Source organism: Chlorocebus sabaeus, chromosome 8, assembly GCF_047675955.1.
Source record: "Chlorocebus sabaeus isolate Y175 chromosome 8, mChlSab1.0.hap1, whole genome shotgun sequence".
NCBI lineage: Eukaryota > Metazoa > Chordata > Mammalia > Primates > Cercopithecidae > Chlorocebus > Chlorocebus sabaeus.
This window is the reverse complement of record NC_132911.1, coordinates 36,475,268-36,491,078: the sequence shown is the minus strand read 5'-3', so window position 1 is coordinate 36,491,078 and position 15,811 is coordinate 36,475,268. Positions and strand designations below refer to the sequence as shown.

Sequence of the window (15,811 nt, the reverse complement as noted above, 5' to 3'; positions counted from 1 at the left end):
AGAAAGGAAATGTTCAGGTTAAGGTAAAAGACTGTGGAGACCAAGGTTCTTCTGAAGTCTTATGATAGCTGCCCTTAGAGACAATAGATGACAAACGTTTCCTATCCAGATCTTTAAAACTTGCTGGACTCTTAGTTAAGCTCTTTAGGATTGGGAGGGCCTGGAAGAAAAAGATCTAGCTATGTTAATAGAGATTCTTTACACATGCAAATATTCCCCCACAAAGGACAGCTTTGCAGGGCCATTCAAAACATGGCAAAGAAACATGTTTTGGGGTAAAAATATTTTGACTTTCTTCTTCTGGCATAATGTTATGCCAGTCAGATTGGAAAGTAACTCACAATATATAGGGTTAAATAAAACCTATCGATGAGAATTTACGGTTTGTAGGGCATGACTCCCTACATCCCTTAGATAGGAATTTGGGCAAGATAAAATAATCAGAATTTAGTCCTCAAGATCTAAGAGGAAGGATCCCAGCACAGATGGTAATTGTGCCTCTGCAGTGATGCTGTGAGCTGCCTGTGGCAATGTTGGAAGAAAAAAAATGGAAACAAGAATCAAGTACAACAACTGGATTAAAAATCTGTTGAGTAGGTGGGACTGAAAGGAACAGACACAAAACACAGAAGCAACAAACAGCTCCCTTTTCTGACCTCTAGGCTTCCTGCCTCGTCTTGTACTCTCTATTGGCAGAGTCTAGGAGCAAGCTTACAGAAGAGACACACGTGCTGAGTTCTGGCCCCGCCTCACAAAACAGAGGAGAGAGGCTACACTGGGAGCTGCTAGACAATAGCTTAGTACCTGGCATGTGGCCTTAAGTGCTAGAAAACACTGGAGCAGCTTTTACAGAGTTTTAGGAAAAACAGATTGCAAGCCAAGAATTCTAAACTCAACCACATTGTTGTTTACTTGTAAGAGCAAAAAAAAAAAAAAAAAAATTTTTGGACACTCAAAGATTCAGAAAGTATACTACCCACACTTCCCCATGGCAAATGAATATGGGCACTTCTTAAAAAAAAAAAAAAAAAAAAAAAAAAAGAAGAAGAAAAACTCAGAAAGAAATGGTATGTTATGTAAGAAAAACTGGTGCATAATAAAACTGATAAAATTAGGTTTTAGTGTAATTTTAGACTTAAGTAAACGTTAAGAAGGAATCATACTACATGTATAATGCTACCTGGCCTCCCCTGCAATTATTCTCATACAAAAGGAGCATATAGATACAATAAACACACAAAGATACACAGAGAAATATAGGGCAGATAGTTTGTTCTGCATTTGATTTACATAATGTGTATAACAGTCTATTAAAATTAAATTAGCCACATTAGAGGATGCCAAAAAATAAATTAAAGTAATAAAAAAATAAAGTAAAAATGTAAATATCAGCCAATGGTCAGTGCTTACTCTGCCTTGAGTGGTTTACATGTATTATGATAGAATTCTCCTTGCAACACTCTAATGGGTGTTATTATAACCTTCTTTATATTCATATTATGTGAATGAATTCCAATTTAGAAAAATTAACTCATTCAAGATTACATGCTAGGAAGTGGAGGCGTGAGAACCGAAATCTCCTGAAATTCACAACCACCATGCAGTTCTGCCTCTCCGGTGAGATAGGAAATTCAGACCCTAGCAGAGCTCCTAGTGTGTGTCCAATACCTGTTCTCTCTTTCTTTGCTAACAGATCTCCCATTTGTTTGTTTAAGCCACTAATATTTAGATATTCTATTATGCAGTACATTTCATCTCTAAATATTATAATATAAAGACCAATAAAATAGATCACCATAAAGGAAAATGATCACATTCTCCTGGCAAATTAAAAAATAAATGTATTTTTAAATCAACACAAGAACAAAAATCCAGCTATATGACACTTCCAAGAGACATACTTAAGAGGAAATAAGAAAGAAAGATTGAAAGAGAGCTGGGCAAAGATATCCCAGTAGGAATAAAATGAAAACAGGAGGATCAATGTTACATGCTAATATTGCATTCTAAAATATTCCAGCAAAAGCAAAACAAAGCCAAAAATAATACAAAATTTGGCAAAAATGGATATTTCATATTGATAAAAGGCACTATCAACCAAGAAGATGCAATAGGTGACTTTGTATATCAGTGGATATCATTTAAGAATATATCATTCAAAGTCTGCTGGAAATACATGACTGTCAATAAAACTAAAAAATTATAAATGAAGCTTTCTGACATGTCCCTTTCAATCATTCAGCAAATAATTAAGGATATGGAAAACACATATAACATAATTAGTATTGCTTATACATCAAACAGATAATATATAGTCTTTCAAAATTCCATTACATGGTAATAAAAATTGATCATGTACTAGGCAACAAAGAATTTCTCCATAAATTCTGTGAAGTAGAAATCATAAAAGCTTTGACATTCTTGGACCATAAATTTCTACCAAAGTAGAAAAGATAGCCACTCTATCCCCAATCGAAAACCCCTCCATCCAAGGAAAGTGAAAGCACAACATTTCTCTAAATAGATCATGAATCAAACAAGAAATCAAAATTAAAATTTAAACAACTTAAAAGATGAATTATGCATCAATAAAAATAAAAGCATTACTTGCCAGAGTCTCTGAGATATAGCCAAAGAAGTACTCCAAAGAAAAATTCTGATACAATTAATTTCAACTCAAGAAACTGGAAAATGTGGCCAGCCCAGATGGCTGTTTCCACGGTGAAGGCTGTGCAAGATAGTGGGACCTAACCTGGGCTTGTGGTGCTGTCCTGCGCCTCTGGGCTAAGTTGAGGGAGATGATGAATCTCTGGTCCTGAATACGGGGATACCCAGACTGACAATGAAAATTACCCAAGCCCACGGCCAAGCTCATCCAGAGGGCAAAGGATGAGCTGGATCTCAGAAAGACATTTATCAAAGCTGCCCCAGTCAAGAACACAAGCTGTGTTGGAAGATCCAGTGGTCCAGTGAATTCATCAACACGATGATGAATTCATCATCATGGAAGGAGGAAGTCAAGTACAGCCAGAGCCTTTAGGACACAGACTCAGGGAACTATGGACAGAATAAGTTTGGAAAGTATCACGCTGCTTCTGCAAAGGAAGGGGTAAGTGTCCAGCCCAACCCCCACACCACCTTCCACCAACCACTGAGGAATTTTCCTGAAGTGCCAGCCTGGGATGGATCAGGTACATACCTTCCAGGGGGCCATTTCTACCAAGTCCCTGTGCCCCTCATTGACCAGCCACTTCCTGGCTTTGAAGTAGATGGTTACTGACAGCATGGACAAGGCATGAATGTGGATGCCAGATGTGAGGGGGGTTACTGCTAGAGCTGCTGGGTATCTGCAATCAGGGTCAGTGATTAAGAGTAAGTGCCAAGTACATGAGACATCCAAGACTAGTCACTGCTGGTAACAGAGGCAGGTAGAGGCTCCAGGGGGAAGGAGCCCAGGCCCCTCTGCCAAAGCCAACAGTGTGAGCCACTGCCACTGAAAACCTGTGCTGAGGATGTTATTTTTAAACGGCAAGCTTCACAAGAACCGTTGAGCAATGTGTTTATTACCCATTAATCCTTTTTGCCCTGTGGGCTAGAATTAGCTCTCCCTGCCCCACCTCCTTGCAAAGAGGAAACATGGATTTGGGGATTCCTCTCAAGAAACTTAGGGCCCAACCAGACTTCCCTTTCCTCAGCTTGGGATGGACTTTTGTTTTTTATGGTTTTGTTTTTGTTGAGACAGGGTTTTGCTCTGTTGCCCAGGCTGGAGTGGGTGGTGCAGTCTCAGCTCACTGTAGCCCCAGCCTCCTGGGCTCAGATAATCCTCCTACCTCAGCCTCTCAATTAAATAGCTGGGACCACAGGTGTGCGTCACCATGCCTGGGTAATTATATTTTTATTTTTTGTACAAATGAGGTCTCACTATGTTGCCAGGCTGGTCTCAGGCTCCTGGGCTCAAGTGATTCTACTGCCTTAGCCTCCCAAAGTCCTGGGATTATAGGAATGAACCATCATGCCTGGACAGGATGGACTTTTGGATGGTAAGAGGAAGCAGTTTGGGTATCAGAAAAAGTTTATGAGAAAATGCTCATCCTGAACTGGTGGTGTAGCATGTGATACATTCATATAACTGACTAGAGGGGGAGAAAAGGAAAATTAAGGTAAATTGGAAAAAAACATATTAAAATTAAGAAGGCTAAGGAAGATATTAATTACACATATATGTGTGTGTATAAATTGTACACACACACTGAAGTATATATATATATACACACATACATCTATGTAGAATTAATGAATAAAGCTACTTTTCTTCATGAGACTAATGAAACATATACATCTCCAAAAAGGCTAAATGAGACCAAAAGGAAGCAACATGACCCATGAGGAAAGGGGAAGAAGGGTGCAAATTAGAGAAAAAGAGGCATAGCAAACAAAAGCAAAAAAAAAGGTTCTTTCTAATCAAAGCTGTAATTTAATCTGTGGGGCCGTCAAGGAGACAAAGTTGTCTTCTCTCTGTTGGCTCCTCTTCTTTGGAAAATTACCTGTAACTTGCTTTCATTTAAAACCAAGGTGACTATATTATTTATTGTCCAAATATATAGACTTTTTTTTTTTTTTTTTTAAAGAGACAGAGTCTCGCTCTGTCACCCAGGCTGGAGTACAGTGGCACAATCTCAACTCACTGCAACCTCTGCCTCCCAGGTTGAAGTGATACTTCTGCCTCAGTCTCCTGAGTAGCTGGGATTACAGGCGAGCGCTACCACGCCTGGCTAATTTTTGCATATTTAGTAGAGACGGGGTTTCACCATGTTGGTCTCAAACTCCTGACCTCATGATCCGCCTGCCTTGGCCTCCCAGAGTGCTGGGATTACAGGCATGAACCACTGCACCTGGCCATACATAGATTTTTAAGAAAAAAAGAGGCTCTATTAACAATTACACTAGGACAACTAGCAGAAATCTGTGTTTATGATCATCCTAGTTACAACATAAAATGTCATGTTGATTAGTAATTACTGCTTAATGCCTCTAACAAATATTATTTCCAGTAATAAACAAATGGAAAAATGGGACAGCAGGTTTGAAATCTCAAGATAGGTGCAAGAAACTCAAAGGGAATCTAAATTTCCTGACATCTGCCTCAAAATATTATTTTGTATATTTTTTTCTGTATTGAATTGTCATGATAATTTTTATTAAACAACATATTATAAGCTGATCATTGCAAAACATAAAAAGTAAAATTTTATAAAACATTCACCCATGAGATGGACTTTTCAAATTAATGTAGGTATTTATAGATATCACTTATTGTTAGAATGAGACAGGGTTCAACATCAATATTAGTCATTGTTTATGTTTATAGATATAAGTCCTGAGATATTTTCTTTATAAAAATATTAATAACAATACCTATATATGCTTATTATATGCACAACCTATGTATATTTTACACTTATTAACTCATGTAATAATGACGACACTACAGTAATGATTACAATGTTAACTCATTCTTATGTTTTAGCTTGTTTATTGAAATCTATAGATAGCATTTTTCATCCCCACTGTATAATTTTTACATTATATTTCTATGAGATATGTGTCAATTTCCTCATTTAAAAAGGAGGTAATGATAGTGCCTCTCTTGAAAAACGGATTGTGAAATGGTAGTGGGGGAAAGGAAAGTGAGCATGTGGAGTTCGCAGCTTCATCAATGTTAGGAAGTAGAACCAAGGAAAGCTGGAGAACCGTTTCACCTGCTGACCCCTCAGAAACCTGTTGGCATCCCTCCCTTTCTCGCGGGGTGTATCCCTATTTGAAGACAGGATCTATGGACTAACCTGAATTCAGATCTAATTTTACCTCCACTGGCTTCACTGGCCATTCACTTTACTACTCTCCACAAAGAAGTGCCACAAGAAGTAACACATTATTTCAAAATTTATATTTGTAGATACAATTATGGGAGGACGAGAGTATCCCAAGTGGCCTGAACACCTAAATAAAATAAATCTGACAATGTTGCTGAGAATTTGCAGAGCTTTGAAGGAAGAAACTCATGGCAGTAGGTACTTGCTTCTGGGGATAGGGGTAAGGAAGGAATTTAGTTTTTACTTTCTACTTTTAAAATACTGTATCATGTGCATGAAAAGATAAACAATAATATCCATAAATGATCAGTGCAGAAAAAAACATAAACAAGGTAATCATCTGCCAAAAACATTTCTAGGAAGGTAGTGTAGTGTTTCCTGCCAGTGTTTTCTTTGTTCATATGATAGCGATCTCTAAACTGTATTCTCATCATATATATCAAAGTACATTCTTGATGCTTGATGGTATATTCAATATAAAATATGGAATAAGGAAAGGAAGAAAACAAAGATAAAGATACAGCTTATCTCAAGGTGGTGGAAAAGGTTTATTTTATTTTCACATAAACAATGCATGTAAAATATGAAGAAACTGATCTTTTCCAATATGTTTTATGTTTTTCTTATTTTTTTCCCTAGAGGTTGCATCACATTAGGAAAATGAGCAAAAATAGCAAAATAAGTTATTTAGTCATTCCAAACACCATTTTTGAAATATTCTTTCCCATTTCGAAATGAATTATGATGCTTTATTTGTGCATTTAGTTCTTCTTTATACTAAGGTTGACAACTGTTGTTGTTGCTAGGGGCTTAATTTATCTACAGAGAGGATTACATGTTCACAGAAAAAGTTATGCATTTACAGAAAGGATTTAAGGCAGAATATAAAAACACAAATGCTAGATTACCTGGAAAAAAAAAAAAAAAAAAAAAAGAGACGCCAGAGAAGCCAGAAAAACAGAATGTGAACATACAGTAGTGCTTAGGGTGATGCTAAAAATAGATACACTTGCTAAAAATAAGCCGTAATTTTGGTTTTACATTTTCTAGCCACAAAGCAATAGAGAATTACAGTCAGTTACATAATTAACCACAACACAAAATCTCAAAAAGGAATAAGATAATTGTTTGAGAATAGGATCATATTTGGAACTAAATTTAGAAGAAAAATTTTTTTCTGCAGGTAGTTGATATAACACACCTAACCCATAAATGCACTAAACATCAAACCCATAGATGCTACAGAGTTGATCAACACCTTGTCATTCCATTAATATTAATAATATAGGAAGACTTCTAGAGGGCATGCTTTTTTGAAGGGAATTTTTTTAATTTTACTGTTGGAGTTTCCTTCTCACGTTCCTTCTTTCTCTTTTCCTCTTTCTCGTTTTCCTTTTTTTTTTTTCCCATCTTCCTAGTTTCCTCTTCCTCCTTCTTCCTTTTCTTAGACTTCTATTGAGTGGTTGCCCATGTATTCTCCCTTACAGTGTTAAAGGCATTAGTTTTTAGGGTATATAAAATTTGCTATTTGGGGGGATTTTCATGTAAGTACTGTGTCTTCATTGGAAAAGAAAATGTAATGCTTTCTTTTCCATGACCTGGAGCTGTTTAATTAGCATTAGAGATATCTACTCCTTGATGGTTTTATAGACTAGTCCTTGAAATCATCCAAGTCTCTCCTCAAAGGGGCAAAAAGGGAGGGTGATGATGATTATGGGTCTTTGACAACTTTGTTTTTTCCAGATACTGGTCTGTTTGAATTTCTCCTTTTATGGACAGTTTTGGCAATTCATATTATCATAAGAAATCATCTAGTTTTCAAAATTAATTGCATATATATATATTTTTCAATTTCCTTTTTATCTGTACTTATTTTCTCATTTAAATGTCTTATTTCATATATTTGTTCTTTTTCCTTTTTTTTCCTTGTTTATAGACTAGCTATTGATTTCTCTATTTCATTGCTTGAAGTAATCAACTGTTTTATAATTCATTATTTTCTAACTATCTTTTAAATTTATTCTGGTTAGATTTAATGTTTTTATTCCCTAACTTTTTGCATTTGATACTTAGTTCACTTATTTTAATTACTTTTTCATTTATCAAAATAACTTTTTAATGTTTTACATATGTTGGGGTTATATTTTTGGTGCAGTGATGTTAATGATGTTATATCTTCTTTGTGGTTTGTTACATTTATCATTTCAAAGGTTATGGTTGAATTTTGTTGAATTTTAAGTTATGTGATATTAAAATTGTACTCCTAATTTCTACCATCATTTTCCGCTTACTTTTGACAATTCCTCTATTTTCAGCCTTTAGTGCCTGTCGAACCTTAAAATATAATCAGACCATGTCAACTCATGCTTTAAGATCTCAGACATCCCTTTACCTTAGAATAGAGTGATTCCCTTTGAGTCTTTTAGCTCCTCCCTATGAATCTTAAGACATTGAGCCATTTTACAGTCTCTTGTAAGACCTCGCTGTCCCCTGCCCTTCAAGTCCCTAGCATAGGAGCCTCCTTCTGGTACTTGCAGTAAACTCTTGTGGCACTCTTTGACTCCACAATTCTATTCTCTCAATCTGGAACTCTATTCCCTTAATTCTTCAATTGCTTTATTCTTTGTCATCATGCTTCAGCTCAAATCTTACCTTTTCAGAGATTTTTTCTATCATCACTGTGATCTAACTCTGTAACAACCATATCTCACAAACACTTCACTCACATTTCCCTCATGGCACTCCTTATCTGAATTTATCTTATTTACATATGTATGTAATTTTCATATCTACCCTCACTAGAATTTAAGTTTCTTAAATGCAAGTTTCTTGCCTGAATTCTCCACTATACCTAGAGTGTTTGCCTAGCATGTACTTGGCAAACAATAAATATTTGCTGAAAGAAGTAAAAGAACTAAAAGAACTTCCAACACTATATTGAATAGGAGTGGTGAGAGAGGGCATCCCTGTCTTGTGCCAGTTTTCAAAGGGAATGCTTCCAGCTTTTGCCCATTCAGTATGATATTGGCTGTGGGTTTGTCATAAATAGCTCTTATGATTTTGAGATACGTTCCATCAATACCGAATTTGTTGAGCGTTTTTAGCATGAAGGGCTGTTGAATTTTGTCAAAGGCCTTTTCTGCATCTATTGAGATAATCATGTGGTTTTTGTCTTTGGTTCTGTTTATATGCTACATTACGTTTATTGATTTGTGTATGTTGAACCAGCCTTGCATTCCAGGGATGAAGCCCACTTGATCATGGTGGATAAGCTTTTTGATGTGCTGCTGGATTCGGTTTGCCAGTATTTTATTGAGGATTTTTGCATCGATGTTCATCAGGGATATTGGTCTAAAATTCTCTTTTTTTGTTGTATCTCTGTCAGGCTTTGGTATCAGGATGATGTTGGCCTCGTAAAATGAGTTAGGGAGTATTCCCTCTTTTCTATTGATTGGAATAGTTTCAGAAGGAATGGTACCAACTCTTCCTTGTACCTCCGGTAGAATTCGGCTGTGAATTCTTCTGGTCCTGGATGTTTTTTGTTGGTAGGCTATTAATTATTGCCTCAATTTCAGAGCCTGCTATTGGTCTATTCAGGGATTCAGCTTCTTTCTGGTTTAGTCTTGGAACTAGAAATACCATTTGACCCAGCCATCCCATTACTGGGGATATACCGAAAGGATTATAAGTCATGCTGCTATAAAGACACATGCACATGTATGTTTATTGCAGCACTATTCACAATAGCAAAGACTTGGAATCAACCCAAATGTCCATCAATGACAGACTGGATTAAGAATATGTGGCACATATATACCATGGAATACTAGGCAACCATAAAAAAGGATGAGTTTGTGTCCTTTGTAGGGACATAGATGCAGCTGGAAACCATCATTCTCAGCAAACTATCGTAAGAACAGAAAACCAAATACCGCATATCCTCACTTACAGGTGGGAATTGAACATTGAGATCACTTGGACACAGGAAGGGGAACATCACACACCGGGTCCTATTGTGAGGAGTGGGTGGGGGTGGCGGATAGCATTAGGAGATATACCTAATATAAATGACGAGTTAATGGGTGCAGCACACCAACATGGCATGTATATATATATATGTAACAAACCTGCACATTGTACACATGTACCCTAGAACTTAAAGTATTAAAATAAAAAAAAAGAAGTAAAAGAATTACAAAGGAAGGAAAGAAGGATAGAAGGAAGGAAGCCTTCCTTTTAAGCCGTTTTATTCTCTTAAAACTGTACTTGGGATCTCTAAGAGGCTCAGTTTTGGCTTTCAATGCTAGAGTATTTTTTTTTAGATGGGGTCTCTCTCTGTTGCCCAGGCTAGAGTGCAGTGGCATGATCACAGCTCACTGCAGCACTGCAGCCTTGACCACTCGGGCTCAAGCGATCCTCCTATCTCAGCCTCCTGAGTAGCTGGGACCACAGGTGCAGGCCAATATACTGAGTTAACTTTTAAATTACTTGTGGAGGTGAGGTCTTGCTATGCTGCTCAGGCTGGTCTTGATCTCCTGGGCTCAAGCAATCCTCCTGCTCTGCCTCTCAAAGTGCTAGATTACAGGCATGAGCCACCACACCCGGCCTGAAGTATTTATTCTAATCTAAGCTTTACTCCTTGCCTCCTGCTGTTCCAACTAGATAATCACCAGCTGTTATAGGTTAAAATAATACAGTTTCCCTTTGTTAAATAAGTAATTTTTATTGGTATGGTAATTTTTCATCATTCGTTTCCCACCCACTTCCCATATGCAATGCTCATATGATGGATGTTGTAAGTTCCCTTCTCCCTCACCCTAGTGACCTTTAATACATTATTCCCAAAGTTTCTCACACAAACATGACTTGAACATTTGAAGAACATTGAATCCTAACCAAGAAATCCTTGATATCATCAGAGAGAATTACAAAATCCTTCTGCAATGGGTCATACCCACAGAGATTTCAGGAAAAGAGATAAAAAACTTTAGAAGACAGAAAAAGGAGAGGCACATTTCCAGATGACTCAACATTCCCTGCAGCTTTTATGAAAGCAGTTTTACTTAATACTTCCAACCAAGCGTTAGCAATGTATGAGATCGGAATTAAACAGTAACTGGAAAAGGGCCATGTTTTTGCTAGTTATAAGAAACAGAGGATAATCTTTAGCTCACATGAACCTACTTCCATTATAAGACCATCTGATGGCAGCAGACCCCTAATTATGAATTTCATCTTTTCATATTTTAGATCAAACCACACTACTGAAAGGATGATCAGCGCAATCTTCATTTACAGGGCATCTGCTATATCCAGATAATGGGAAATAAACAGTTCCATGACATAGTATGGACAGGAGCTCACTGTACTCTGAGAGAGAGAGGCATGTGCACAGATAATTTTAATAGCAATGCTCAACAAATATTAAAGAAGCTAGAGGAGGAGCTCTTAACTTAATAAAGAGGTAAGTTTAGGATGCCCCAAAGAGATGATGCCCAAAGTGAGATTTAATATGTTCAAATTACCGAGATTAAAATAGGAAGTAGAGGGATAAATATCATAGAGGGACACTAAAGGCTACTTTGCATAATGATATAAAGAGGTCTATTGAAATCAAAGGAGAGGAAAGTAGCTATATATTTCAGGTCTGACTCGTTTACTAAACATTTTTTGAAAATATCTATGTGCACACCCATCTGCATATATAAGGAGAACCAAACGCTCACAACTATTGCCCTAACAAAGCTTTCTTCCTTGTGGAAAGACTGACAATAAATATAAAATATAATTATAATACATAATTAGTAATTATATAATTATAAATATATATCATTAATTAGTAAATATATAATATTACAATTACTATTTATAAATATGATTAGTAATTAACTATAATTAGGAAGATTATAATTATTAATAATTATATAATTATTCCATATAATTACATGTTATTACAGATAATGTATTATATACTATTAATTATATAACATTATTAATAATATATATGATTTACATTAATATATAATAATATAATACAATTATTAGTAATTATATTCACTCCAGATATAAAGCAAGATAATGGGTAAAGAGTGGTAGACACAGGGAGGTGGGGACGGGGAGGTGGTGATATTATAGATAAGACGACCAAAGGAACATCAGTTGTTTACCTAGAGAATCAATTGATTTATACTGACTATAATCACACCTATGGCTAAAGTTTGTTAGCAAGCTAACACTGAAAATGTACTTACCAACACTTGCCCCACAAAGGTCTGGGCCGAAAGCAACATTTCTATACGATCACGAAATCGTCCCTGGAAGTGGAGGCTTCTTACATGGTTCCTAGGAATGCTACCTGATGTGAACAGTTCCTACAATCGAGAGAAAGAAATTGATAATGTGAGCTGGATCTGAGAGAAAGAAATCTGTTTTACTTATGTTGATAGAGCCTCTTGTGATGGTATCAGTCGAAAACCACTCTACCTTGTCCAAACCAGGGAACCCTGAAGTTGCTTATTCAATATTTCATAATATGGATTTTACCGGATTTGCATTTTCCTGGTTTTCTGCACAGCTTTTTTTATGCTGAAATTCTGCAATCTTCCTCTATGTCTTTCTCATGTATACTCAGTCCCAGACCCTTCATACTGACATCATTGCAACGATCAGAATTGGCAGCATCATGCTTTCTTCTGCTCTGGGTATAAGTGTAACAGTTTTCATCAAGATATGTGGACAAAGAAAAAAGATTACAAATTGATTTTTTAGGTGATTACTTAAGTGTCTGCATTTTGTGAGAGAAGGGAGAAGTTTTCAGCAATTTTGTGTTGCTTTTAGTTTTTTTGGCTGGTATTATATTCTGAAATTATAATCCTTCCTCACATTTATAGAATGTCTTTTTTGTTGTTGTTGTTGTTGTTGTTGTTGAGATAGAGTCTCGCTTTGTCGCCCAGACTGGAGTGCAGTGGCGGGATCTCAGCTCACTGCAAGCTCCGCCTCCCGGGTTTACGCCATTCTCCTGCCTCAGCCTCCCGAGTAGCTGGGACTTTTTTGTATTTTTTAGTAGAGACAGGGTTTCACCGTGTTAGCCAGGATGGTCTCCATCTCCTGACCTTGTGATCCGCCCGTCTCGGCCTCCCAAAGTGCTGGGATTACAGGCGTGAGCCACCACGCCCGGCCAGAATGTCTTCACTTATTATATTTAAATGTTACAGTAATCTCAATGATAAAGTTAGGCATGACTAAATAAATTTTATATTGATGTGGAAACCAAGGTATAGAGAAATTAAATGACTTTCCTAATATCAGGCAATGAGGAAAGGCTGGGGCCTGAGCTGGCATTCATTGTTTGCTGATAATATTTTAGAACCACCACAAAGAAATACACAAACCACCTAGGACTACCCACACCAAGCTAAATGACTCCCTCTGACTTTCAAAAAAGCTCATTTTATATGAAACCAAGATTTCCAAAATCAGTTAATGTTTCTACTCATATTTTCTGAATGATAAGAAGGGAAGTCTCATTTAAAAACTCTTTGATAAAAGTTTACATCCTGATCAATTATTTGTCCTCTAATACACACGACTCATGTCTGTTTCTAAATGTTGTCTGAGAATTAATTAAAAAAAAATACTAGGTATGACATTAATATAGAATACTCATTTGAATTCCATCATAAAATGGAGCTACCTTCTGTGGAAAAACAAATTGGTCCTAAGATATAATAAAATCATATTTATAGATGTAATAAATGTTTTAAATGCACATTTAAGGAGAGAAATTATAACTCTCCAAATAATTTTTAAAATAACTCTTCACAGTACACCTAGATTTCTGACTTTTTTTTTTGCATTTGTCCAACTTCTCCAAAGGCTTAGAGAAAAACAGGTCACTCTTAATTTGATGAAACAAAACAAATTATTGAAAACTAACTCAACTTGATCAAACTCTTTCCTCAAGATTCAAAAGCAGAACGGTACAGCATTCTGGTTGCTCAGGCTCACTTCTTAACATTTTGTAACATTTGCTAAATATTTGTAATTAAAGGATACACCTGGATTGAAGTGTAGACATAAATTACACCCAAAGTAATAAATGAAAAATATAGGAAATTGACAAATGTATTCTCACATTTTTGTAATCACAGAAAATGAACATAATGGAGAAGAACACTGCCTGGAGCAGAAGACTAAGATTTAAAAATCCTACAAATTCAGTTGTGCATTAACAACAACAAAACAAGGTAGAAAACAGGAGGCAGATTCATCAAGGCTATTTACCCATGTCAGTATCCCAGCATTCTTTCTCCAATTATTGTGCCACTGCCTAAAATCCATAATGTAGAAATAATCAATAGAATAAACTTGTTTAGGAACAAAATCTATAAGCTTCAATATTGGCTAATTTTCAAATATGGAAAACAAAATTCCATATTACCAATAATCTTAAAAATTATCAATTTATAAATTATATTTCTGTAGGTTTTAGCACTAAAAGAAATGTTTTAAGCAAATTTTCAATATTATAATGCACAGGTGAAATGTGTTGTGTTATGGAAATTGCTATAATCTATCAGAGAAAGAAAGTTTGGGAAGCAAAAATGGAAACAAACTACACAGGGTATAATAAAACTCTTCGTCTTTGACCTCTGGTAATAGAACATCCATTACACAGCATTTGAGAGCTTTATTTCAAGCTCTTAAGCAATGCCTTATCTGTATAATACATCATTTATCCTCATCATCATCATTTGCCAGCTGTTATTCAACAACATCAACTCCTGCTAAGGTTGTTTGGTTATAAGAAATGTCCTTGCATCTATGCCTGGATAGCACAGGCATGTATGCATGAGCTTCTCTGTGTATGTGCAACTCAATGTGTTGTCTTCACATAGCATACAAAAGACAATGTACACATGTCGGTACATATGCATTATGCATGAACAATTTATGAAAGCAAGGTTGACGTTGATGTCTTGTTCCCTTTCACCTCCTTTCTACAACCTAGCACAATTGTCTTGTTAAAATTCAAGATAGAGTCATGGACATAATGTTTATGAACCTTTTTTTCAGAACAGTGACCTCCCTTTCCAGAGCTAACATTAATCATTATCCATACAAGACATTGCTTTTTCCAGAGATGGGAGAGAAAAGAGGCCTGACCCTGTCTCTTCAGGCTTCAGAATGTGGCCTGAGGTCTGGCTTACTACCCTTTCTGAGGCACCAGGCCAGAGAAGCTGCCTGTGTTAGCCTGAAAAACTGAATGAAGCTTAGATCTTTTGCTGAACACAAAACTACCCCAAACTTATCTGTAACTTCACACAAAGGGATCCCTAATAAGGAAACTGACCAAGATAATTCCTGTTCCCTTGATGATTTGCCATTTTTTAACAGTTCTCCAAATCAGCCTGAAGATCAGCAGGATGACGAGTCCACTGATGAAGGTCATAAAGGAGGAGAGAATGAATGCTACTTGGATCTCAGTTGTGCAGGACATTTTCTGCGAGTCTTCCCAACTTTCATTTCGTAGCTTAGTCTGAAACATGTTTGAGACATCAGTAGAAGGAATGGCCAGACCATTTGATGACGTCGTGGTCACCTGGTAACAATTCCAGGAATCAGAGTTCACTGTACCACAGTGTTCCAACGTTAAGTGTGATAACCAGTGGGAGGTTCCAGGAACAAGGGTCTGCCAATCCCCTGGTGCCAGCTCATGGGTTGTGAACGAATACACAACTGGAGATGGCTGGGGCCTACAATATGAATAGTCAAAAAATCATAATTCTACATCTGATTGTTACTGACTTTTTCTATGCCTTGAAGAAATCCCATTATCTATAGCAATGATCAGCTGGTTATCAGTTCAGTTAATACAGTCAGATAATTTCAAATCAACTCTTTTTGAGTGAAACAATAGCCAACTATGTGTGTAAATG

At 36.4% G+C, this 15,811-nt stretch overlaps 1 protein-coding gene across 1 annotated transcript in view; it reads right to left on the bottom strand.

The window, feature by feature from the left end:
• Positions 1–15,535, bottom strand: part of KCNU1 (potassium calcium-activated channel subfamily U member 1) — a 161,903-nt gene extending 146,368 nt beyond the window's left edge. The window contains exons 1-2 of the mRNA XM_073018637.1: positions 15,226–15,535; positions 12,125–12,244 (exon numbers count right to left, since the gene is read on the bottom strand). Of these exons, the coding sequence (XP_072874738.1) occupies positions 12,125–12,244; positions 15,226–15,420 (315 nt within the window). The 5' untranslated portion in view covers positions 15,421–15,535. The remainder of the gene's footprint in view (positions 1–12,124; positions 12,245–15,225) is intronic.
• Between the last annotated feature and the right edge of the window lie 276 nt (positions 15,536–15,811).